At 49.8% G+C, this 27,119-nt stretch overlaps 1 protein-coding gene and 1 pseudogene across 1 annotated transcript in view; both read left to right on the top strand.

Moving 5' to 3' along the window:
• The window catches only part of LOC148220712 (uncharacterized), a 36,769-nt gene extending 17,517 nt beyond the window's left edge, over positions 1-19,252 (top strand). The window contains exons 16-17 of the mRNA XM_088180988.1: positions 13,881-14,058; positions 19,245-19,252. Coding sequence (XP_088037114.1) covers positions 13,881-14,058; positions 19,245-19,252 — 186 coding nt within the window. The remainder of the gene's footprint in view (positions 1-13,880; positions 14,059-19,244) is intronic.
• A 2,256-nt stretch (positions 19,253-21,508) lies between these two features.
• On the top strand, positions 21,509-22,752 carry LOC148220713 (uncharacterized; annotated as a pseudogene).
• The last annotated feature ends 4,367 nt before the right edge of the window (positions 22,753-27,119 follow it).

Raw genomic sequence — 27,119 nt, forward strand, 5'->3', positions numbered from 1 at the left:
GTCTAGGCTGTTCTGGCTCAGTGATGGTTTGTGTGGAGATGCTGATGGTGCTTCTGTCTTTTTTCTCCTCTGTGGCAGACTGCATAGACACGGACACTGTTGCTTTGCTTTTGGCTTTTTCCTCCTCTGTGGCAGTCTGCGTAGACACAGACACTGTTGCTTTGCTTTTGGCTTTTTCCTCCTTTGTGGCAGTCTGCATAGACACGGGCACTGTTGCTTTTTGTTTGGTTCTTCTCCTCTTTGTGACATTCTGTGCAGTCGTGGACAAAGTTGATTTGTTTCTTTTTTCCTCTTCCTCAAGAATATGCATCAATACGCCATGTAGTGTTCTGTTTCTAAGCATGTTGTAGGCTGTAAAGGCTGTGCAGAGGAGACAAAGCAGAACTAACAAAAATATTATGCTGTCCTTAGCATCCAGCGGGAACTCAACATTTCCAAAAACTACTGTATCAGGCCGGAAAGATTGGAAAAAATCATCCTTTACCCCTCCCCCCAAGGGCTGGGTGTGATTGTTAAAACCCCGGATGTAGCAACCTAGACTAGGACAAGCAAACAAAGTCCAGTATATATTCCGGATTATGTTCATTGCCTCAGAGGTTATCATGCAGTAGACATAATAGGCCAATAAAACAATTTTTATACCATATCCTGGTCTACACAGGAGCATTACAGCTGGCAGATAGTTCCCCATGTGTGGAAAAATACAGAGAGCAAGATAGAAAACCCATGTAAGCATGTTGAGAATCATGGTGAAAACAAAATTGTAATACTGACTTTCCTCAGTACCCTTCGTGCCCCACGTTGGGTGCCAATTAATGTGTTGGTTTGAAAGTAAAACCAGTGCGAGACTCCAAGTCAGTAATACAATTTAATAGGAGAAAAGAGAAAAAAATAAAATACATGCAATAATATAAAAGAAACAACCACCAACAAAGTCAGAAATACAACCTGACACCCTGTCAGTCAGGGTGTTGGTAGCAGTCCGTATAAATGGTGGCTGCAGTCCTCCTGGATGACAGATGTGGTTCTGTTGAAGCAGTGCTCCTGTAGAAGGTGCAGTTTTCCTCCAAAGATCCAGCAATGATGTGGAAAAAGGTCCAACTTTCCTCTGGGATCCAATAGAAAGGTCTGCCCTCGGTTCCCAAACCCCAGTTTTTTATCTAGGTAGGAAAGGCTTGGCTCCTGCCCCTGGTTGGGGCATCTCCCAATGGGGTGATGTAATCTTATCAGTCACACAATAGGACTTAATGGCCCATTAACGGAATATATCTTCTGGAGGAGGGATGGTTGTGAATAGATAACGATGATCATCCCCCTGATCTTATCAGATGGCACATCAGCAGAGGATATCTCCCACAGAGATAAGGATCACCACCCCTCCCACATTTTAACAGATGGTGATAGAATACACATTTTTGCATTGTACCCCAGGACAATATTCTAATATTCAGGATTTCTAGTCCATACGGTAACAACTCCCCCCTTTTGAGCATTCTTCAGAGTCTTCTGCAAGGATGCTCAATTCTTCTAAGTGATAGTTTCTAGATATGATGGTGGAGGGTTGTTTCAGGAAGTTGGTTGAATCACTTCTTTTCGAGTCAGGGCCTTCATGATTTGACATGTGTGTGTTCCTTCTTTAGCAATTATTCCTAAAAGACATCTATACATAATCACAATTTCTACAATGATTATTACAATCATTATTCCATTTTGAATAATTGAGGATAACCAACCAGAGACCTGGATTCCCAAAGAACTGAATAAAGCTCCAACCCAATTATGTTCTGCATCCTTTTGTACTTCATGTATTTTTGATTCAATTCGTTCCAATTGACCTATATCCTTTTCTACTTCCTTTGTGACATTTGGGATATGTACACAACAGTGATCATCCCTTCCTTGTAAATATCCACAAACTCCGTGTTCCGTTAATAAGAGCAGATCTAATGCCATTCTATTCTGGATTGTCATCCTGGTTGTGGCTTGTAATTGTAGATTAAGATCTCTAAATCCCTTTTTTATTACTGCTGCCAATTTCTCTGTCTGCTCTAGTAATCTATATAACATTTCCCGGTTTCTATATGCAGATACAGGTGCAAATAAAGATTCAAGCATCCAACCGAATTTTACACTTTCCCCTGGCTCGTGCCATTCATTCTCTAGATTTACTGCTTCGACTGTCTCAGGGCTTAATCCTCTTTTCATCCTTTTCTCTTGGTCTTCCTTGGTTAATTTGGACTGTTTCCAAAATGGACATAAGGTTGGTATCCCTAACGTTATTTGAGTAATTGGACCACCTATCAGTAAATGTGTAGTCCATTGGCCATGTCCCATTACCCAGACTGAATTTCCAGGGCTTCGTACTGTGGTTGATTGACAATCTTTCCGAGCTCCTTTTAATTCTCCCGTTATTGTATGGTTGTATCTCTGACATTCACATCCCCATTTCAACAACACCCGAACGGGTACTAATTCAATTTGGGATTCTGGGGTATCACAGGTTATGACTTTACTACAGTTCCGACCTGATATTTGGGCTAGTCTGTTGTGGTGCACTGTTTCAGCTTCGAGGGCCCCTGGATGTTCCTGTTTTCTTGACCACTCGATACACCAGTGTATTGACCCGATATAACTATAGGGTTCCAGTAGGCTAGGACCCCAAATTGCTTTCCATTGTTCCCATTCTTCTTTCCCTTCTTGACACACTATTTCATGATAATAATCTACTACAGGTTTTCTCCTTTTCTGATTTACTTCAAATGTGCACCACCCAACATTTTTGTATTGACCTATTTCAGTGAATACAGAATTTGGTAATTTTAAACATTCCGATCTTTGCCCTGGGGTTGACCATCGTCTTCCATAGGTATAAACCTCTTCTACTATTCTAGTGCGATTTCGTAGCTCTCTGTGGCATTTCCTCGTTCCATTTACTATTTTTGGGGGCATTTCTCCTAATGGGATGATTCCCCACGGTATAGGGTCACCTGCTGCCTTTGGCAAGGGCAAACACACTGTTATTGCTGTTACATTTTGCATTTTCCCAAAATCCCTAATTAATCCCACTACCAAATTCTCTTGCCCCAATTCCTGTTTCACATTTTCCATTTCTTTTGCTTGTTGGACCGTTCTAGTTTCTCTAATCCTGCAAAGATTCCCTAATTTGAGAGTGCAATTGATTCTCAATGAAGGACCATCCCACATGTCAACTCTCATACTTGTGGGTGTTGCTTGTATTGGATAAGAATGCCCTTTTGTCTTAAAACCCTCCGCCAAAATTTTTACATTTAAGTTCCCATAATCGAAGCTTTCCCTGATCCATACCATGCATGAAAATTGACCAACCTGAGCTTTTTGCAGGTGTGAGATCATTAGGGTAGTATTACCTTTCTGTTGTTTCATATCCCAAATTGTCACAATCCCTTCTGAAAATACCTTATTTGTAGTGATCAATTTCCATTTCGTCTTTACTTCATCGAATCCAGCTCCCTGGTTATCAGAAAACAAACAGGTTAGATTTACATTTGCCCCTTGTGGTACAATCACTGTTGGTTTAGGAACAGTAACTTTAACAAAGGCATCTCCGATACGAGCAATGCTCAACATTAACATCGCAATAGAGGCCTTGCCCTGAACACCAGTTTTGTGTCGGTTAAAGGTTGGACTTCCCATCATGACGGGACTTTCTTGATTCGGGTGTAGTGTATCCAATTGTCGATCCCTTGGACCTTTACAGCTGTGTATGTAGTCATAATCACTTGTCGGGGACCGTCCCATGTTTCTTTTAGCGGTTCCACATTCCAGTTCTTTATGTAGACTTGGTCTCCAGGCTGTATATCGTGGACGGGATTCTCCAGAGGCAAAGGTCGATTCCACTGCAACGCCCCCCGTAGTGCTGTAAGAGTCTTATTGAGAGACAAAATGTAATTTAACAGTACCTGATCTCCCACCACATTAGGGTCCCCTTTGTAAGTTGCAGCATGATAGGGTTTGCCGTATAAAATTTCATACGGACTTACTCCTACCTTGTCTCTAGGTTTGATCCTGACCCTTAGCAGAGCTAAAGGTAATGCTTGAGGCCATTGTATCTTTGCTTCTTGGCAGATTTTCTTAATTTGGCCTTTTAGTGTCTGATTCATCTTTTCTACTTGTCCACTAGACTGAGGTCTCCAAGGTGTATGGAGATTCCATGTTATCCCAAGTACCTTAGCCACTTCTTGCACTATTCCTGCCACAAAATGAGGTCCCCTATCTGAGGACATCCCTAGTGGGATTCCAAACCTAGGGATGATCTCTCGAAGTAAAGTTTTAATCACTTCTTTTGCTTGGTTTGTTCTACATGGGAATGCCTCTGGCCAGCCTGAGAAGGTACATACATAGACTAAAACATACTTATACCCCGTGCTTTTGGTAATTCTGAAAAATCTATCTGCCAATAATCTCCTGGCTGTGGGCCTATTTGCAATTTTCCCATTTGCACTTGCCTATGTGTCACTGGGTTGTTCTTAATACAAACTGGACACATCGCATTGATCCTTTTGGCCATTGTTAACATCTGATTGGAGATTATTTCTTGTTTTAGAAATTGCACTAAAGCTTCTGCTCCCCAATGGCATTTGTTATGTTCAATTTCTAATATCATTCTCATTATTTTTGTTGGCAATATCACTTGTCCTATGGCAGTTACATACCATCCGGCCGCATTCTTCTTAGCTTGTACTAGCCATGCTAATTTTTCCTCTTCTGGTAGGTATACTGGTACTTCGTCCATAAAAGCTCCTGCAGGGTTGGTACGTGCTGGTAGCAACGCCATTTGGGTCCATACCTCTCGAGCAGCCTGTCTGGCTGCTCTGTCAGCCAGACGATTTCCCTGGAATGCTCTTTCTTCTCCCTGCTGGTGTCCTTTTACATGCATTACTGCCACCGCCTGGGGCTTATGTACTGCTTCCAGTAGTTGCACAATTTGTTCTCGGTGTTTAATTGACGAACCCTGTGAATTTAATAGTCCTCTATCCTTCCATAATGCCCTATGTACATGTATTACCCCAAATGCATATTTAGAATCAGTCCAAATATTTACTCTTTTCCCTTGACTCAATTCCAAGGCTCGGATGAGGGCTTGGATTTCAGCTTTTTGTGCTGATGTTCCGGGAGCCAAGGCTCTGGCTTCTATAATCTGTCTTAGAGTTACCACTGCGTACCCGGCATACCTGGTTCCATTTTCCACGAAACTAGATCCATCGGTATACAGCTCCCATTCAGGTTCGTCTAAGGGCTCATCCTTTAGATCCTTGCGGGTAGCGTATACCTGTTCGATGGTCTCTACACAGTCGTGTACCAGGTTGCCTTCTTCTTGGGTGGCTCTAAGAAATTCAGCTGGATTGAGATGGTTAGTTACCTTCATTTCAACATCATCATGTTCTCTAAGGATTGCCTGGTATTGCAGCATACGGCTGGAGGAGAGCCAATGCCCCCCTTTTTGTTCCAAAACTGCTATTACCATATGTGGGACAAACACTTCCATTTTCTGCCCCATAGTTAGTTTTCTAGCTTCTTGTATCAGAAGCACTGTTGCAGCAACAGCTCTAAGGCAGCCAGGCCATCCAGCGCTTACTGGATCCAGTTGTTTTGAGAAGTATCCCACCGGGCGCTTCCATGTTCCCAATTTTTGTGTCAACACCCCAATCCCCAGTCTTTGCCTCTCATTTACATATAGTTGAAAGGGTTTTGTGAGATCTGGCAACCCTAATGCAGGTGCCTCTTTTAGAGCTTGCTTCAAGTTCTGAAATGCCTTTTCTTGTATTTTATTCCATTTAAATTCAGGATTTTTGACTGCCTCATACAGAGGTTTTGCTTTGAGTCCAAATTCTGGAATCCACAACTGACACCACCCTGCCATTCCTAAAAAGGACCTTAACTCTTGTGGATTTCGAGGTGTCGGTATAGCACATATTGCCTGGATCCGGTTCACCCCTAATTTCCGAACTCCTTGTGATATCTCGCATCCCAAATAAATGACTTGTGTTCTTACCAGCTGGGCCTTTTCTTTTGACACTCGGTATCCAGCTTGTCCGAGCATGTTGAGGAGTTCAATGCTGAGTCTTCGACAGATGTCTTCTTCTGTTGAGGCTAGAAAAATATCATCTACGTACTGTAGAACAATAAATGAGGAAGGTGACTCCTTTACCTGGGTTAGTCTCCATTCTTCCAGTTCCCGGGCTAGTTGGTTTCCGAAGATGGTTGGAGAATTCTTGAATCCTTGTGGTAAACGTGTCCAGGTGAGCTGTCTTTTCCGTCCTGTAGCAGGGTTTTCCCATTCGAAAGCAAAAATTTTCCTACTTTCAAATGCCAGAGGGATACAGAAGAATGTATCTTTCAAGTCAATTACTGTGAACCATTTGAATTTCTCCGAGACAGCTGTTAGGAATGTATATGGATTTGCTACTACTGGATGAATATCCTTTGTTATATTATTAATTGCCCTCAGATCTTGAACTAACCTGTACTTACCATTGGACTTCTTTACCGGAAATATGGGGGTATTGAATTCTGATTCACATTCCTGTAATATCCCTAAACTAACAAACTGATCTATTAAGGCTGCTACTCCTTTCCGAGCCTCTAGTTTCAGAGGATACTGCCTTATCCGTACGGGTTGTGCTCCTTCAATTCCACAACTACCGGTTGTTCTGCTTTTGATTTTCCAGGAATCCCTGTTTCCCATACCCATGGTACCACAGCCTGTTCTATTTCTGTGGGGATTTCTGTTGCCTCTACTTCTTTCACTGTAAATAATTTGGCTATATTATCTTCTGGAATTTCTAATTTTACTCTTCCTTTTTCAAAGATTATTTTTGCCTCTAACATTGATAACAAATCCCTCCCCATTAATGATTCTGGGCTATTTGGCATGTATAAAAATTGATGATCAAATTCTTTCCCCCCAAACTTTATATCCAATGGACGTAAAAATGCCCTTTCTTCAACCTGTCCTGTAACCCCTACCACCCGAATGGTAGAATTACTTAGAGGTCCTAATTTGGTGTTAATTGCAGAATACGTAGCCCCCGTATCTACTCTAAATTCCAATGGTTCCCCGTCTACTTCTAAAACTACCTTCAGATCCCGATCTAGTCAGCTTTGATTCTGGTAGCTTCCCATCATAAAGGCTTGGGCGACACCTTGTGGCCCTCCCCGAACTGCACTTGAATTATTTATCAACCCCTCCCTGCTATTCAGCCCGAATCCCATACCTTGATTAAGTGGACATTCGTTTTTCCAGTGTCCTCTGTTCTTGCACAAGGCACACTGATCCAATCCCAATCTCATTTTTCCTTTTCCCATTTGTAATTGGTTTGGGAATCCCCTTCCACCCATCGAACTTCCTCCCCTAGCCATTCCTCGCCCCCGTCCGCGCCCCCGGCCACCTCCCCACATACCATTCCCCGTTATCTGCTGTAGTACTGCCAACATACTAGCTTGTTGCTTCTTAGCAGTCTCTTTTTCCCTATTATTATATACCTTTCACGCAACTTCTAAAAGTTTATCCAAATTCCGTGTATCTTCCCCTTCTAATTTCTGCAACTTTTTCCGAATATCCTCTTGGGATTGTCCCATAAAAATTAAAGCTAGCTGCAATTTCCCTGATTCCCCTTCAATTTCTAAACTGGTATATTTTCGAGCAGTTTCCTTAAGCCTTTCTAAGAAAGCTGATGGGGACTCATTTTTCTCCTGCCTTACTGAATACAACTTGGACCAGTTTAACGTCTTAGGTATCCCGCTCCGTATTCCTTCTATCAACAATTCTTGATAAGCCTTAAGTCTATGGTAACCTCCTGTTGAATTAACATTCCACTCTGGATCCTCCCGCGGCACCAAATCGTTTAATGTACCGTCCGCTATTTGCAACCTAATCATTTCTCGTGCCTTTTCCCTCATAGCTTTAAACACCATCTCTTTCTCAGTAGAGTCCATTATTGTATCCAGTAAAACCTGTAAATCATTCCAGTCTGGATTCTGTGTTTTAATCACCATTTTCACTACCCTTGCCGCCCGTTCAGGATCCTCCCGATAAGCCCCCGCAGACTGCTTCCAAATTAACAAATCATTAGGAGAAAAAGGAACTTTCACTATTACTCGCTCCCCGTGGGGTCCAACCGCTTCCCGCAACGGAGCCATCAATTGTGCACCCCTTTTTCCCTTCTTCTCCTGCCCGCTACGGGTCCTTTCACATAGAGGAGTACGCGGCTTATCAACGACTTTTCCTTTCTCTAAATCCCCTCCCTTTTCTTCCCCATTCACCTCTTCGGCCGACTCTCTCAATTCACTCTCCTCCAGGGGAGGGGCACTAGGTGCTACCAACAGAGAAACATCCTCCTCAGGGTCTGAAAACTTAACAGAATACTCCTTCCCTTTTTGTCACCCTTTGCAGCCCGCACAACCATCTGTTGCTGTTTTTAAGACCATAATGCCACACTCCTTCTGCCATTCTGGCTTATATTTCAAACAATAAAACAAATCAAGATACGGAATTTCTTCCCATTTCTCATTATTTTGTAAGAAGTACATAAGAGGATTTATAATATCAGGATTTAGAGTACCATTTCGGTGATTACAAAAATCAATCAATTTCTTTTTACTCAGTTCTTGACCAAAATTCCCTACCTTCCAATGTTGCAACAAACAGCCCAAGGGTGAATCATTTGGAATTTCCACCCCTGAACTAGCCAGAGCTTTAAAGGTTTTAAAAGGCATCATAACACTCACACTCACACACTTTACTATTATTTCCACACTCACACACCCTTTACCACAATTCTTGCCTTTCTCGTCGCCGCGAGTGGCAAGTGCTGGATCTGCGCAATCACTGTTGCGTCTGACAACCAGCGCCTAGGCTTCCTTTTCCACAACCTTTAAGACGTCCTTTGCCCCCGGTGCAGGATCACCGTCCCGTCTTAATCGGCGGGCTTTCCCTTTCAATAAAGAATAAAGCACCTTGCGGGCTTACCTCACAGTCGTCCGTCAGGCGCGGGGTCGGGCACGGGTTGATGTCTCCCCAGAAATCACCTGGTGCCGGCGTGGAGTAGATCAGCTCGCGAACCGCCCCTGCCGCCTCCGGAGTCCTGCCGCGGTCGCCAAAACTGCTGCCCGAAACCCCAAGTAAAACACAAACTAACAGAGTGTCAGTTTATGCGGTGCTTTATTCGGGGCCCGGGGACCTGCGGACTCGCCTCCCAAGTCAGGATCCCACTGGTTCCCTTTTTAGAGGGTTTTTTATACTCTTTTTACAAATGGTTTATGTGCAGAAGTACACATTCTTCTATAGATACATTCACCTTGAAGATAGCATTTTGGCGTCATAAATCCTACATGGTTGCTTATCTTAGGACTATAGTGTTCTCCCCCTCAATCTCTCTCTTATGCCACTGCCCACCACCAGTACTTTATTTATGATTATACTTTAACCTTATCACTAACGGTTCTGCATGCTCTCAGCACAGCACATTCCTAAGTTAGTTTCCCAGGGCCTACTCTGGGAACTGCAGTCTTCTAGCCTTAGCATTACTACTACTATTATGGTTTATACACTTTATATTCTAATATTCAGGATTTCTAGTCCATACGGTAACAGTTGTATTTCTGACTGTGTTGGTGGTTGTTTCTTTTATATTATTGCATGTATTTTATTTTTCCTCTTTTCTCCTATTAAATTGTATTACTGACTTGGAGTCTCGCACAGGTTTTACTTTCAAACCAATACACCCTGAAATTTTCCTCTCTTTATTTCTCTGTTTTCCTCATTTTCTTCACTTCTGTGCCATTCCCCGTCACCCCCAGTTTCTGGCTCAGACTCCCTGGAGGCTCCAGGGCAGGGAACAGGTTGGGGGAACCCCAGGGAAAGAGAAAAGGAGGTGGGGGGTCTGTATGGAGGGGTGGGGAGGCTGTGGGGGATGGGAGTGTCCGGCTGAGCCCCCCAACACTTTCACTTTCTCTCTCCTGCAGCAGAAGGAAGAGGCCGTTTGTGCTGAGAGTCACACGGGGGCGGGTTCTGTCCTGGGGGGCACATCCAGGAGGTCCTGCCTGAGGGGATCCTGTTCTGGGGGTGACACGTTCTGGGTGGATTTTGTCCCAGTGGTGACACATCCCAGCAGGGGAGATCCTGTCCTGGGGGATGGGGGTTCTGGGCAGGGTCCCTGGACACATTCCCTGAGGAAGTCCCTGTCCAGGGTAGGGCACATCCTGCACACCCCTGTCCCGGGTGGGTGGGGGGCCCTGGCGACCCCCTCTGTCCTCAGTGGGGCACTGTGACCTCTGTGACCTCTGGGGTGCCCCAATTTGGGGTGTGACCCGCCCACTCTACACCCCCTCATTGGCTGCCCCCGCCCATCTGGGAGCCCTCCATCCCCATTTGGGAACCCTCACAGGTGCAGCCCCTCGGCCCCATTGCACAGCCCACCAGGATCATTCTGTGGGGGAAAAACCCCAGCGGGGCTGACTGGGGAGGGGGATGGACATGGGCTGGTGTCAGTCAGGGAGGGCACAGACACCCCAAAAACACCCAAAGCCACCCCCACACCCAAAAGCCCTGCAGGGCCTCAGTGCTGGCAACCAGGAGATGGATGAGACCCTGCACATGAAACACTTGAGAAGCTCTTGGGGGGCTTCCCCCTCTCTCTCCTGCTCCCCACAATCCCCCCACGGGGTTTCTGTCCTGATGAATTGGGACATGATGGTTTTATTGGGGTTTGGGAGAAATCCTGTTCCACACTTCTCCATTTTCCCTCATCCCCTGCAGGATCTGAGCTGGCAAGAGCAGCTCGGGAATGGAGCCCCAGGCAGGAAGGAGCTCCCAAACTGCTCCTCCTTGAAGCCAGTGGCCATCCAAGTGTGGGGCCCAGCCATGGCCCAGCCCCACTGCACAGGGATGGGCATTGGCCAGCCCTGCTCTGGCCAGCCCCAGCTGGCAGCCAGGACCTGAGGCTCCCCCCGCCCCCTTGGCTTTGATTATCGCAGCTCTCGAGCTGCTGCAAAGGTGACAATTCTAAGGGGGGAAAAGGCGTGGCTGTGGTTTGCTCAGCTCTGCAAGAAGCACAAAACCCAGGGTGAGCCCAAGCAGTGGCTCTGCGAGGGCCTTTGATGGTTTTCAGAGCAGGGCTGGCTGGAAACCCCCCCTGCAGGGGCAGCTGCGAGGGAACCAGTGCGGAAATGCAGCAATTGATCATTTGGTGCCTGTGCCCAAGGCACTGAGAGAGCCCCAGAACTGCTGCAAATGCCACAAGGATCTGCTCAACGACCTGACCGGGACCCTCCTCCTTGAACAAAACCTGCCGCCCTCTGGAACCTGCCAGAAAGAATGTTTGTGTTCTGGATGTGGACAGCAGAAGAGAGGGAAAAGTGTGGAAATATCGAGCAGGGGCTGCACCCGTGGCTCTGGGGCACAGGGGTGTCACAGCAGGAGCAGGGAGTGCCCAGGCAGGGGAATTGAGGGCAGGCTGCAGTGGATTTACCAGGGAATCAGACCCTGAGGGACACACGGGCATTGCCACAGATTGCTGTGCCCTGCTCCAAGGATGGACAGAGTTCCTCCCTGCTTGGGAGCAGAATCCATGGGAAGTAAATCAAGTTTGAGAGTGGGAATGAGAAAAATGGGAAGAGTTCCTGACTATGGCCCAAGGAAAGCCTTCCTTAGGGCTGGGTTGGTGCTCAGCAGGCAGGGAACAATCCCATGGAGCTGTTGGACACTCAGGGACATTCCACCCTCTGTGTTATCCACAAGGAAATGCTGCTGTGGGATGGCACCAATCGGCTCCTAAAGGGAACCAACAAATCTCATTGCTTTGTGATTTTTTTGTGTTTGTATTGTGAGCAACTTGTTGGGGAGCAATGATTTAAAGGATTCTATCAACCAGATCATTTTATATCTTGTCAGATTGATTTTTGCTGAGTTCATTTTTGATTGGGAAAAAAATGGTGAGGGACAAGATTTTTGCCTTTATTCTATGGAATTTTGACTCATTCAATAGGGCATTGGGGAATTCAAGCAAATGTTTCCTGGGATTTCCCATCATCAAGGCAAGGTGGTACCCGTTGTCCCATTAACTTTGGGCACCCCAGAGCTCCCAGGGCCCCACTGGGGACAGTGGGAATGCTCAGGGCCCCCCAAGACAGAGGTGCCCAGGATGTGCCACCTCTGGGACAGGAATCCCCAAGGACAGGGCACCCCATTTCCCCTGGGCCACCACTGTTCTGGACACACATCCTTGGTTCCCCACATGCCCTGAGCCCCCTACACCTGGGAACAACATCCCCCACCATGTGCCCAGACTATCCCATCATGTCCCCAGCCTGTCCCCTACTCCTTTCCTGTCTTCACCTTTCCCCCACCCTGACCCCACCAAGGGCCACCAACACGTGGGGACGAGACATGACCTCGCTTCCTGTCCCTTCATGGGAAGAGCCGCCAGCCAGGGGACAGGTGGCCACAGCAGCGAGTGAGAGCCAGTGCCCATGGCCGGGGACAGCGGGATGGCCGGGAAGGTGGCGCTGCTCCTGTGGGGTGAGTGCCCCGGGCACGGGCCTGACGGCCCGGGGATGGGCCCCGGTGAGGCAGAGAGCGGTGGGGAGGGGGCACAGGGGGGCTGCGGGGTCCCCTGAGGTCCCCAAGGCCAGCAGAGCCAGGGCATAGGCATGGTCCCCAGTGTGACCACGGGATGGCTCTGGGAAGAGGAGGAGGGGCACAGGAACAGGGGAACTGGGATGTGCTAAGGGGAACAGAGACATCGAGATGTGGGGCCAAGGATATGACAAAAGGAACCTTGGGGCTGGGGCAGCTGCAGGGACAGGGACAGGGAGACAGGGATGCAGGGACAGGGACAAGGGCCACGTCCCATGCAGATGGGCCATGGGGACAGGTGCCATGGGAATGGGATCACGGGCACAGGGCCATGGGGATGTGGCCGTGGGGACAGGTGCTGTAGGGCTGGTGGAGGTGACCTGTGCACACATGGGGTGTCCACAGTGTCCCCATGTCCTGCCTCAGCTCAGGGTGACCGAGGTGTCCCTGTGCTCAAACCCTCCGTGCTACACCAGTGTTCCCGTGGGGACAGTTTGGGGACAGACACCACACCAGGTGCCCCAGGTGCTGCTGTCCCCACGGTGCCACCCCCAGCCAGCCCTGTCCCTTCTCCCTTCCAGCCCAGACCCTCGGCCTCGCTGGTGAGTCCTCGGGGGAGGCCATGTCCCTGCCCCGCTGTCCCCAGCCCCGTGGTGGCCCTGCCAGGCTGGTGTCCCCTGTCACCCGCAGGTGCCCAGAGCCCCCAGCTCCTGGTGGAGCCCCCCTGGAGGCCGGCGGCGCTGTGGGACCGGGTGACACTGACCTGCCAGGGCTCGGGGACCGCCGGTGACACCACCTGGTACAAGGACAGGCAGCGTCTCTGGGAGGTGAGTCCCGACAGCTTCCTTGTCACTTAGAGTGGCACTTATACACGACAGAGATCGGGAAGTGGGCGCAGCCTCGCCGTGATGGTGTCAAATGGTGAGGGGGGATCTGAAATGCTCAGGGTGCCTCCCTGATAGGTCTGGGTGGCCTCACACCTCTCGTGTGGTTAGAGTCTGTCCCCTGCACACAGGGACATCCCAGTGCATCCCTGTGTGGTGGGACCCCCTATGTCACCGGGCTGCTCCTGGTGTCCCTGGGACCCTCCCGCGCAGTGGACACTCCGGCCAGATGTCCCCGCTGCCATGGGCACCCACTTTGGAGCTGTCTCAGGCTCCTCAGTGTGACGGGACCCTCCTATCCCACAGAGCCGCTGGTGCTGAAGGTTCCAGCACGGGCGCTGCTGGAGGGGGACACGGTGACACTGCGCTGCCGGGGCTGGCAGGACAACCCTGTCACCGGGGGCCGATTTTACAAGGACGTGAAGGAGCAGGAGGAGTCCCTCAGAGGCACCGAGCTGTCCCTGTCCCTCCTGCGGATGCACAACAGCAGCCGCTACCGCTGCAGGTGCTCGGTGAGCTCAGGAATGTCAGTGTCAGCACCGGTGACAGTGACAGTGCACGGTGAGCACCCCCACGGCTGCAACTCCAATATCCTGACACCCCCAAAGCCACTTCTCAGTGGACTCAGAGTCACAGTCCCCACCCCCATCTCCTTCCCAGAACTCATCCCTGTCTTGGTCCTGGAGGATCCCCCCGAGCTCCCCAAGGGGTCCCCCCTCAATCTCAGCTGCCTCAGCACCCCCAGCCCCCCTCCTGTACCGCTTCTACCGGCACGGGCAGTTGGTGGGGGGCCCGCAGGGGTCCCCGCAGCACCTGGTGCCCGCCGTGGGGGTCTCCCACTCGGGGAATTACAGCTGCGAGGTGCGCTCCGAGGGGGGGGCCGTGCGGAAGAGCAGCGCCCGGCTCGGCGTCACGGTGCGCAGTGAGTGCGGGGATGGGCACGGGGAGCCCCCACAGCCCCCACGGGACCCCCACCTGGCTACATCCCTGACCCCAGAAATCTTTTTTTTGCCCCCTGCTTGTACCGTGTGTCCCCTCATCGCTCTCTGTGTCCCCACACCCCCCATGGGGTGTCCCCATCCACCGCATTTCCCCATCAAACCCATCCCTCCCGTGCCCCCCTCCCCCCACACCGGGTGCCAGCCCCTCCCCCCGGCCTCAGCCCTGTCTGTGTCCCCGCAGTGCCCGTGGCCAATGCCACCATCACCCCCGGTCCCCCGGCACTCCAGGTGCGCCCAGGTGACCCCGTGACCCTGCGCTGCTCGGTGCAGGTGGGCTCAGCCCCTGTCACCTTCACCTGGCTGCGTGACGGGCACGAGGTGGCCCGGGGTCCCCTCCTGGAGCTTGGGGCCGTCGATGTGGGACATTCGGGCACCTACCAGTGCGTGGCCACCAACCAGCTGGGACAGGACGGGCACCGCGTGTTCCGGGCACTCAGCCCAGAGCTGGCCCTGGAGGTGACACCACAGGGACACTGGATCACAGGTGGGATCACACGGGGTCATTGGGATTGCAGGAGTCCTGCAGTGACAGGTGACCCTTCTGTCCCCAGCAGTGGCTGCAGGCCTTGGCGGGTCCCTCCTCATCCTGGTCCTGCTCATGGCTGGAGCTGTGGGCTGGCACCAGTGTAAGATCATGGGTGGGTGACAATGAGGATCCTGGGGAGCCGCTTAAATGGGGGGGTGATGGGGCAGCACCCACAGCCTTGGACTTGGGCAGTGCTGAGAGCTCAGAACCTTTGCTCAGGGTCTTGAAGGTTTTGGGGTGGTGTTGGAGGGACTTGCAGGGATTTTGGAGGTTCCTTCAGTGAGCTGGGCGGAATTTGGATGCTCCCCTTCCCTGCCAGGCTTGAGCTTCTAGGAGCTCAGGGGGTCCAGATTACTAGGGTGGTTCAGGGTTTCTGAGGGACACCATGGATGCTCAGAGGTCCTGGGGGAAATTGAGGGTGCAGTGGGGTTTGAGGATTCCTGAGAGGGGTCGGGGCCATGGGGACCCCACAGTTACCCCTCCCCTCTTTCATTTGCAGCTGCCAGGAAGCAGCAGGAAAGGTGAGTGGGGGGCTCAAACCACATTCTCACCAGTGACCCAACCCCCAAGACCTCCCATTCCCCCCACACATCCCCTTGATTCCCTCAGGGCCCCCCCGGAGCCCCCGGCCCCCCCAGAGGAGGGGGAGGTGCTGTACACCCACGTCGTGATCACCAAGCAGACGGGGGGTGAGTCCGGGCTGGGACACAGGGACACGTCACCCATGGGTGTCCCCGTGCCCAGATGCCACAGCCAGTGTCTCTCGCAGTGTCCCCCTGTGCCACCACACTCCAGGATCCCCAGGTAACCTATGCAGAGCTGGCAGCCACCCATGGGCGACCACAGGAATGCAGGGACATCTCTGGGAATGTGCTGTGACACTCGGGGCATGACTGGGTACTGGGGGGCACTGGGGGACCTCACCCATGGGCAACCACCTGTGTGTGTCCCTCCCACTGCTCCCATAGGTGCCCAACATTCACGGGCAAGTCTGACAAGTGAGGGGGCACGTGTGAGGTTGCACTGGGCACCCAGAGCTCCCCATGTCCCCTGAAACCCAAAGGTCTTCTCCATCCCCTTTCCACTGCCACCAGTGTCTTCCCATTCCACATCTAAATGCTCCCAGAACCCTCCAACACTTCTCCATTATCTTCCCACAGTGCTCCCAACACCCCCAAGGGCTCCCTATTTCCCCTCCCAATGCCTCTCCATTGCTCCCAGTAGATCCAGGTGGTTCCCATTCTCTTTCCCAGTACCCCTGTAGTCCCAGTCCCTCTGCAATGCCCCTCTCAGCACTACCAGTACACCCACAGCTCCTCATCACTCCTTCTCATGCCCGAGGAACACAGGACTCATTGCCCATTTATATGCACTGAAATGCAGCTTTTTGGTTCAACTGGCAGAGATGGTGTTTCTTTGTTCAGCTCTGTAGCACTTTAGGAATGGGATTCTCCAGTTTTGGGCTGCCACTAAAAAATACTGCTCTGGATTCTCTTCTGCCCTGTCTCAAACCCCTCCTGTGCCCTGTTCCCCACACCATGAGGTCACAAAGGCCCTGGGGGGGTTCCGCAGCCTCCCCCTTTCCCAGGGCAATGGGGATCAGGCCATGGCACAGGGTGGGGTGCCAGGGACAGGAAAAGTTGGATGTCTCGAGACATTTTGGGACACCTGTGTGTGACAGGGCTGGGTCAGGCCTTGCTGTTGGTGACACAGGGCCCCGTGTGTCAGTCAGTCTGTCAGCCATGGCACTCTGGGGACAGAGTGACGCTCTGCCAAACCCAGCTCCTGAGTGGCCGAGGGACCAGGAGTCCCACCTTGGCAGAAGGATCTTGGTGGCCCAAGAGCTTCAAAGGCAGAGCATGAGGTGGCCAAGTGTCTGAGCCTGTCTGCTCTTGGAGTGTCTGCCCCATCCATGCTGGATCCCAGGAGCTGGAAACTGTCTTGGTTTAAAAGAGAAACATCTGCCAAGGAAAGCAGGAACGTTCCTGGATTGGAAAGAGTACCCGTCCCTCCAAATTGTTATAACTGTGAAAATTATGGGGCTTGCAGGCAAAAATGTAAGAAAAGGAATAACAGCTCATTGCTGGGAAATTTATAGAACAGAACAGAACAAACAACAACACGAGAAGAGAAATTTCCAACCCGCTCAGGGCAGTTTGTTCATCTTTGGTGCAGTTCTGGCCACGGCCAGCAGGGGGCGGTGCAGGGAGCAATCCCGGCCAGCAGGGGGCGCTGCAGGGAGCACTCCCGGCCAGCAGGGGGCGGTGCAGGGAGCAATCCCGGCCAGCAGGGGGCGCTGCAGGGAGCAATCCCGGCCAGCAGGGGGCGCTGCAGGGAGCAATCCCGGCCAGCAGGGGGCGCCCCGGTGCCGCTCGAACCCCTCAGGGGCCATGGCGGCCTCGGGCGGGAGGGACCAGGGGAAATCGCTCCTTTTGCAAACTCACGCTTTGCACCAATCGCTCCCGGCACCAGCACCGGCAGCGCCCGGGCAGAAGAGACCAAGGCAGCAGCTTGGATCCCAGTGCCCAGGGGCAGCGGAGCAGTGTCCCGGGGCCAGGCACACACCCTGCGCAACACCCGCCACCGCTCTCCCTGATCCCCAACGCAAGGAAGGCACCACCCAACCCCAGGCAGCTCTCAGCTCCACAACAGCACCTCTCGGGCCTTTCCAGCACAACTCCTGAAAACCCTCAGCCTTTCCCTGCCTTTTCCTCCTTCAGCCCTGGCACAGCAGCTTTGGGAATGCTGAATTCCCCTGGGATGTTGAGGAAAGCAGGTGCTCCTTGCTGACACTGCCAGGGCTCCTCAGGGGCTCCACAGCTCGTTTGGAGCTGCTGCTCTTCCTGGGCCACTGCTGGTCCCAACACAGCAGCCAGAGTGGTAGGAGTGAGAGGAGGAGGTGGAGGAATCTGAAAGCAGAGCCTCATCTCCGAGGGCTCTGTAGTTGCAGCTGGAGCGCAGGGACAGCCCGGGATGGGAGCAGTGCATTGGGGTGGCAAAATGGGATGAAACTGGAGGCGGTTGGGCCGGTGCCCCTATTCTGCTCTGAGTGCTGAAGACCTTTAACAAGATGTTCTAATTAAGGCCGGGGTTCCTGAAATTCAGCTGTGCTGCTAAATCGTCGCTGTGCACAAACACACGGCTCTGATGCCTCTCCCAGGGATTTTGGGCTACTATGGCAGCATTGGACACATTTTGGGGCTCAGATGCCCCCAACTCTGCCCACAAGGAGTTTTTTTGGGTGCCAGAAAGGTTTTGTGGAGCTTCTCACCTTGGCCACTGCACAGGGATGGGCATTGGCCAGCCCTGCTCTGGCCAGCCCCAGCTGGCAGCCAGGACCTGAGGCTCCCCCCGCCCCCTTGGCTTTGATTCTCGCAGCTCTCGAGCTGCTGCAAAGGTGACAATTCTGGGGGGGAAAAGGCGTGGCTGTGGTTTGCTCAGGCCTGCCAAAAGCACAAAACCCAGGGTGAGCTCAAGCAGTGGCTCTGCGAGGGCCTTTGATGGTTTTCAGAGCAGGGCTGGCTGGAAACCCCCCCTGCAGGGGCAGCTGTGATGGAATCAGTGCGGAAATGCAGCAATTGATCATTTGGTCCCTGCCCCCAAGGGTCTGAGAGAGTCCCAAATGTCCCACAAATCCCACAAGGATCTGTTTAATAATCTGAGCAGGACCCTCCGTGGTGCGAGCTAAGTAGGCAAAGCTGAACAAATACCATTTCTCCCAGTTTAATCCAAATGCTGCTTTTTGTGTTCAATAAGAAGCACTATGGTCCCGTGCCTCTGGGGGAGGCACTGGTGGAGGGAATGGGGATCCTCTGGGGGTCTTCACACCATTGTCCAGGATGCATGTCCCCCATTGTCACCCACCCATGTGGTGCCACCAGTGAAAGGCCACAGTGACACCCATGATCAGGACCAGGAACAACAGTGACCCAAGTGTGGAAGCCAGTGGGCCTGCCACGTCTTCTCTCCCAGCCTTGCCCTAGAGGGGTGTCCCTTAAATGGAATGTCCCTTGAATGGCCTGTGATTATCTCATCTCAACCCTGCTGGAAGGATGATCCTTAGGTTGGTGCATCTTTTCTTACCATACTGAGCTATCCTCCAAAGGCTTCAGTGATCCCACCATGCCCTAGTACCTATGTTAATTCTTTGTAACTCATCATTTTTTCCCCCTTGGTACCACCCCTGCTTTCCCCTGTAAAACCCCCTATTTTTCCCCCAGCTGTCTAGGGGGAAAAGGGAGCTCTCCCTGGCTCCCTTCACAGAGCTAATGGATAATAAATGAATTTCTATGGCATCACCAAACGAGGCTCCTGTCTCTCTGTCCCTGAGTCAGCCTGGGACAGCCTCCCAAGCAGAGCTGAATTTGCTGAGCTGAAATCACTGATCAGAGCTGATCACTTGTGGCCATGGCCACTGCTTGCTGAGGTTTATCTGGCGGCTAGGAGACCTGCCAGAAGACCCCTTAGAAGGCAGTCCCTTGTGGGACTTTCTCTCTGGGATGGTTGGCAGCATCCCAGGTCTGGAGCATCGGATCTCCACGGACCCTCCTAGCTGCCTACACCCAAGGAACCCTGCAGCCACTGCAGGAAATAGAGAAGGACACACTGGGGCCACCGGGGTCACCCCAGAGGTTCTGCAATCCCAGTGACCTCCTATGCCTGTTCTGTTTGTGTCACTGCCAGGGACAGAGCGGGGGTGAACCTGGGTCATCTATGATCTGGGGATCTCAGACCCACATAGGAACCCTGTGTGACCCCTGTGCCTCCTTGTCCCCGTGGTGTCACCTCCAGGGCCAGCTCTGGGCTGAGTGCCCGGAACACGCGGTGCCCGTCCTGTCCCAGCTGGTTGGTGGCCACGCACTGGTAGGTGCCCGAATGTCCCACATCGACGGCCCCAAGCTCCAGGAGGGGACCTGGGCCGCCTCCTGCCCGTCACGCAGCCAGGTGAAGGTGACAGGGGCTGAGCCCCCCTGCACTGAGCAGCTCAGGGTCACGGGGTGTAAGAGACGGTCTGACGTTTCCCTCATTTGCCTCACGATCATTGGAAGGACAGAGACTAAGACCCTGAGGACCCCACTTTGCTTTGGATAGGAGTTCTGGCCTTGTCGAGGTGGATGCTTGCCAAGTAATCGTTTGCAGGTGTTTACTGTGCTGTCATGGTACACTGCTCACATGTTCTGTATGTCTACACCTGCTTCTCTGAGCACCTCACAATAGTCCATAGATCTCGTCATCTCTTGGCCAGATGCCACTCGCTTGGGAAAAGGACTATAAAAAAGTGACTCTCTGGAGAAACTTTGAGATCTCCCAATGGAACAAAGACATGTCTATTGACAGAGGACCATGAGGACGTTGTCTCATCTGTTGGTACCTATTCCCCCACCCTCTCTTTCTCTCTCTCTCTCTCTTTACTTTGTTTTCTTTATTTCTCTCCCCTTTATCACATAAATTGTGTTGTTAGCACTCAATAAAAGTGCGCTAACTTACTATTGTCCCCTGCTGTGTCATTTGCATCCTGAGATCAAATGAACCGTCATGACCCCCGCCTTTATTGGCAGATCATGACATTTAAATTGGCGTCATGGACAGGATTTCTGACAGACAGAAGGGATGCAAGGTTGTGTGTAGTCTGTAATAGGGGAAGGACGTTTTGCTCCAGCCACACCCAACTGGCCATCTCAAAACGGGTGAGCTTGTCTAGAAAGCAAGGGGGGAAATTTCAGGTTTCCTGTAAACTGCACACACCTAGGCGAAAAGCATCCCCACACACGACTGAGGGCTCCGTCTTTGGAATTTCACAAAAGATCTTTTGGTGCAAAAGGCAGGACTGTTTGCTTGTGTGAGTTTTGACTGCTTGGTGTAGTGAAGAGATAACCAGAGATTTACACTGAAGGTGTCCTTCCCAAGTAGTTTTGGTCTCTTCACCCACACGGGAAGTGAAGGAGAACACATCGAAAGCTGTGTGTATGTGTGTAACTTAAGCAATAAATCTCCCTGTAGTGGTTTTGACTTATCCCTTCATAAAATCCTGAAATCCCAGTGCAACAGATGAACCTGCCTTTTATGCTCTATTAGCTAAATATAACCCAGACTCTCCCAAGGAGGGGAAGAGTGGGCTCACAGTAACTGGTTTAATTTAGAAAGTTTGATTGATAGAACACGTTCTTTGCAACATGAAACAAAATTCAAATTTGGCAAAAATAAAACTGTACTCTGCTCAGTTTTGGGAGCTTGTCTTACAGCTGCTATGGAAACTTGCTTCAAGCAAGGAAGTGAGGAAAGAACAATTATAGACTCTTTTAAAAATCTAGTTGAAATTTTGCAAAAACAGTTAGATGAAGAAAGGAATGAGAATCATTTGTTACAAGCTGCCCTAAGAGAATAATATGCCAAAAATTTAAAGCATACTGACTCACCAAAAGAAACAGAGGAGAAGGAATTTGCTCACGTTAATCAAATATACCCTCAAAAAGAACTAACTCTGATGGAAAATTCTGGCGAACACTGCTGTCCTAGCTTGAGACCTGTGATTAAAACAGAATATAATTATATCGATGATGAGGATTATGACCCACATATAATAACTAAAGAAATCCTGTACACTACTACTGAACTAGCTAAGTTAAAAAAAGAGTACGGACGTCTCCCTCACGAGTCTGAGACAGAATACGTATTTTGAGTGTCTCTCACTGGGGGAAATCAGATTCAATTATCAGAACAAGAAGCTAGTCGGTACTGGGGACATGGAGTTTTCTTAACAGCGGGAGACAGATGTAACTCATGGTCCCTAACTCAGCATGCAGCTTCTTGGGCAGGGGGGCGTAACCCCTTGGAAAGGGGTGACCCTGTAGCTATAGTTGGTACCCTCGACCAACTCCTAGAAAACATTCACAAAGCTGCCTGCTTGCAAATGATACATGAAAGAAAATTAATTGCTGGCTATGAATCATCTATGCAATTACCTATAATGCTTGAAATTATGGCCCCTTTAATTCGCAGTCTCCCAGAGTCACTTAAACCTACAGTAATTCTCCTTCCAAAAACCATTGCAGCTATAACCCCTGTAGATAGACTAGATGGAGTTCTTGGGAACCCGAGCCACCAACTCGGTTCCACTGACTCTGGGGCCATTCCCTTCCCTCCTTATGTAACCCCTCCTCAGCAGCCGCCAGGTTTACAATCTGTGTTCTCCTGCCCGTAACTGTAAAATTTGGACATGGAGCAAAATTGCAGAAGAACCACTGAATTACAGTAGAAAATACGGACCTGTAAAGATCCCAGAGGAAAAATTAGAGAAAACAAAGGGTGTTAGATACATTGCTTCTCCTAATGATAAACCAGAAAAAGTTAAACAAGTCTATTACCACCAGTATTGGTGGGTATTAGGTGTCGCTGTTAGCTATAAGATGAGCTATATGAAAAGCAAAAGAAAACCCAGCGACCAGTCTCTTCTCAAGATAGAGAAAAGGGTACCTGATTGTAAAACTACCTTTTCTTATATACACTAGATTGATAAACCAAGAATAAAATACAGCTCATTGGGCAACACCTCTTGCAGGGATGTTTTCACTGTAAACAACACAGTTCTCATAGTACACACTCTGTAAACAGAAGCAGGTGCATGTTGTTTAAGATTCTTTACTTTCTGTTTTCTTCCAGGTTCCTGGGAAAGCTTCTGCTTTCCCAGACTGTGTATCCACAGTTAGGGATAAAGAAGGGGATCCCTAGAGATGTATTGGATGGCTTACCACTTCAAAAGTTGACAAAAATAGTTTCAAATTGGCACTGCTCCAAGTCTATTGTACCAAACTCCTCCACTGTACAGCCTAGTGCACACCTCCCTCACAGGTTCTGGGCAGTGAGCCAAAGAAATCTCCTCCACAGGTTCTGGGAGTTGAGCCAAAGTTATCTCCTTCTCAACTTCTGGGAGTGGAGCCAAAACAGCTTCAGAAGCAGGGAAACTAAAGACTCCATCTCTCATGAGTGAGCAGAGATGCGAGGGTAATTGGTTCTTTTTAGGGGTGCTCACCAGAAATCATAAAACTGAAGATCTACTGATAATAGCAATAGCTAGTCCTAAACGGACACTTACTACTTTTGTGGTTGACACTGGAGCCCAAATTTCTGCACTAACAAATATAGCTGCCCAGAAATGTGGAGTTGTTCCAATAAAGAAACGATATTGTGTTCTTAATGCCTTTGGAACCACAGAAGCTATTGGTAAAAATTACACTGCCTGGAGAGGAGAATCAATTACTAATCAAAATGGTAATTGGGGATATTCCAAACGATTTATTAGGAATGGATGTCCTTGCTGGGAGGCAGTGGGAAGACGAAGAAAGCTGCCTTTGGTCTTTTGGCACTCCACGTCTTAATATTAGACTGCTCCAAGCCGCACCTTCCCTACCGTTCAGCAAAATTACTAATGTAAAACAATACCCTCTTCCCTCAGGTGCCAAAGAAGGGATCAAACCTATTATACATGACTTGAGAGATCAAGGAGTAATAATTAATACTCATTCTCCTTTCAACTCTCCACTATGGCCAGTCCAGAAACCCAATGGAAAGTGGAGGCTGACAGTAGATTTTTGCAGGCTAAATGCCAACACAGACCTTCTTACAGCAGCAGTCCCAAATTTAGCTGAATTAATAACATCAATTCAAGAAAAGGCTCACTCAATCATGGCAACTATAGATGTCAAAGACATGTTTTTCATGATACCAATACAACCAGAGGATATGAACCATTTTGCCTTCACATGGGAAGGACAGCAATACACCTTCCCTAGGCTTCCTCAAGGGTACAAACACTCCCCCACTTTGGCCCACCATGCTTTAGCCCAAGAATTAGAAAAGATACCCAAACTCGAAAATGTAGCTGTTTATCAATATATTGATGATATTCTTGTGAGAGGAGACGAAATACAAGTAGTGGGAGATACCCCAAAAAATGATTTCCCATTTGGAAAGCCTCAATTTACAAATTCCCTCAGAGAAAATTCAGAAACCTTCTCAGGAATGAAGTCTTTGGGAACTTGGTGGAAAGAAGGTATGACATGTCTTCCACCTGATACCGTAACCTCTTCAGATTAAAATTCTTGAATCCAGGAAAGATCTCAGACAAGCTCTAGGATTATTAGTGTTCTGGAGAAAACACATTCCAGATTTTTCAATAATTGCCAGGCCTCTTGACGACGTGCTGAGGAAAGGGGTGAAATGGGATTGGACTCCTTTTCAGAAGGAAGCACTGTGCAACTGCTGATTTTTGAAGCAACAGCTCATCAAGCCCTGGGCCCTATTCATCCTACAGATGTTTTCCAGGTAGAACGGGGATTCACCATATCAGGGTTGTCAGTGCACATATGGCAACGGGGCCCAGAAGGGCCTACAAGGCCTGTTGGTTTTTATTCCTGTGGCTTTGAAGATGCTGAAAAAAGATACACTACCTGGGAAAAAGGATTGTTTGTGGTTATCTTAGCTCTCATAGAAGTGGAGAAAATTGTACGACCAATTGTACAACCAATTGTATTGAGAGGCCCTTTCAAGGTTATTAAGACAGTCACTACTGGAACACCCACCTGATGGGGCGGCCCAGAGATCCTCAGTTAAGTAGTGGTATGCCCAGATCAAACATTACTGTAACATCTTCTCAGTAACAGAAGGAGCTGTAAAAATTATGGCCATACAAGAAGCTGAGAGCTTGGCTAGAAGCCATGACAAACCTGCCTCAGTAATTAAAGTAGCTCCTCCTTTCTCCCCTGAACAATCAGCAAATTCTTGATTCGCTGATGCTTGTGCCAAACAAGAGGGAAAAGTTAGGAAATACAGGGCAGTAGCCCTCCACACTTCCTCTGGTGAAGAAATTATTACTGAGGGAGAAGGCTGTGGCGCTGTGACACTACCACACAGAGAGAGACTCACAGCTGACTCCATGCAAGTCGAGCAGGAAAAGAGCCCTTTATTTACATTACATGTCTATTTATAGAATCCCAACAATGATCATGGATTGGACAGCGATGATGAGATCTCTTGACTCCATTGGTTCACCACATGTCCCTCAAATCTCTCTTCCTCCAAGGAGGAAAGCAAAACATTCATTGTTTATCAGAAAGAGTGTGAAAAAATGTAAAAGAAATCTGTCAACATCAGAAGGCCAGAACACAGGTGCAACATCTCACTGTCTCGGTTTGAAAGACAGGTATTTTGCTAAGGAAAGGCGAGAACCCCTTTCCTGAGATGCAGAGTGCAACCCCCTCCCTTCTAATTATTATGGTTTCAAATCAGAGGCTTTCAGGCAGAAGATATGGGGATTGGAGTAACAGTTCTTTACTGATAGCTAAGAAGGCAAAACAGCAGAAACAACAACAGCTATAAAAATTGACAACAGAACAGTATAGCTCAGTTCCAGTCCCTTTTGGCCAAGGCCCTCTCTTCCTGCGCTCAGTTACCGGTGCTGTGGGCAGGGCAGGTCCTGTGCAGCTGAAGGGGGCTGGGTGATGGTGGAAGTGACCCACGGGTGAGAGGGATGGAGGAGCGACTCTCTCCTCACAGTGTCAGTCTTGGTGCTCGGCAGAGTGTCCGGAGGTAGGAGGATGAAGTGGGAAAGCAGCAGAGCAGTGTTCGACAGCAGGGAACGTGGCTCTCGGTGCTGGGATGGCGAGCAAGATGCTAGATCGGAGAACTGGCTGTTCTCCTTTCACTCAACGAGCAAAGCGAGAGTGAGAGTGAGAAAGAGAGGGAGAGCCCAGGCCCCTGTCCCACCTTTCCTTTTCAGGTCTCCCCCTATCCCCCACACCCCTTCGAGAGAAAACTATTGCTACTAAGGTGTAGCCACAAATACTTAGCATAACAATGGAAAAATTCCACAGGAAGAAGAGGGAACAATTCAACCCCCAACAGTATCCACCCCTGAATTTTTCAATACTAATATGCTGTATCAAATTAAAACCATTGCATTATATACATATATGCAGTTAGAGACATAGGCACAGTTCTATAGGTATTTCACCCTAAGACAAGGTCTCCTTGGGGTATGCATGGGGTCTCTCCATTCTTTTGCATCATCCACCAGGTGCAACCTGGTCCCTGAGCGAATACAACTCCATGGATGGGATTGTCTTTGCTGGAGGCAGGATTCACCCAAACAGTTTTTCCTAGCATACCTCTCATGTGTACCACTGGACCTTATCTCCATCTGATATTCCCAAGGGCTCAGATTGGGCAGGGCCTGCTCGGTTAGTGGAACCTCGGGTGTTCACTAACCAGGTGGCCTTTGGTAGATTCCAGTTCTTGAAAGTTCCCCCACCCAGTGCCTTCAAGGTGGTTTTAAGCAGGCCATTGCACTGTTCAACTTTCCCTGCAGCAGGTGTGTGGTAGGGGATATGGTACACCCACTCAATGCCGTGTTCTCTAGCCCAGGTGTTTATAAGGCTGTTCTTGAAATGAGTCCCATTGTCTGACTCAATTCTCTCAGGGGTACCATGCCTCCAAAGAACTTGCTTTTCCAGGCCCAAGATGGTGTTATGAGCAGTGGCATGGGGCACAGAATAGGTCTCCAACAATTCAGTGGTGGCTTCCACCATTGTCAGTACATAGCACTTGCCCTGGTGGGTTTGAGGCAGTGTGATGTAGTCAATCTGCCAGGCCTCTCCATACTTGTACTTGGACCATCACCCCCCATACCAGAGGGGCTTCACCCGCTTGGCCTGCTTGATGGCAGCGCACGTCTCACAGTCATGGATAACTTGAGAAATACTGTCCATGGTTAGATCCACCCCTCGGTCTCGTGCCCACTTATAGGTGGCATCTCTACCCTGATGGCCTGAGGCATCATGGGCCCATCGAGCCAGGAACAACTCTCCCTTGTGCTGCCAGTCTAAATCTGTCTTTGACACCTCTATCTGTGCCGCCTGATCTACCTGCTCATTGTGTCGGTGTTCCTCATTAACCCGACTCTTGGGGACATGGGCATCTACGTGACGGACTTTCACAGGCAGCTTCTCTACCCGGGTGGCAATGTCTTTCCATTCATTGGCAGCCCAGATTGGTTTTCCCCTACGTTGCCAGTTAGCCTTTTTCCACCTTTCCAGCCATCC

The sequence above is a fragment of the Sturnus vulgaris genome, chromosome 31 (genome assembly GCF_052056855.1).
Source record: "Sturnus vulgaris isolate bStuVul1 chromosome 31, bStuVul1.hap1, whole genome shotgun sequence".
Lineage (NCBI taxonomy): Eukaryota > Metazoa > Chordata > Aves > Passeriformes > Sturnidae > Sturnus > Sturnus vulgaris.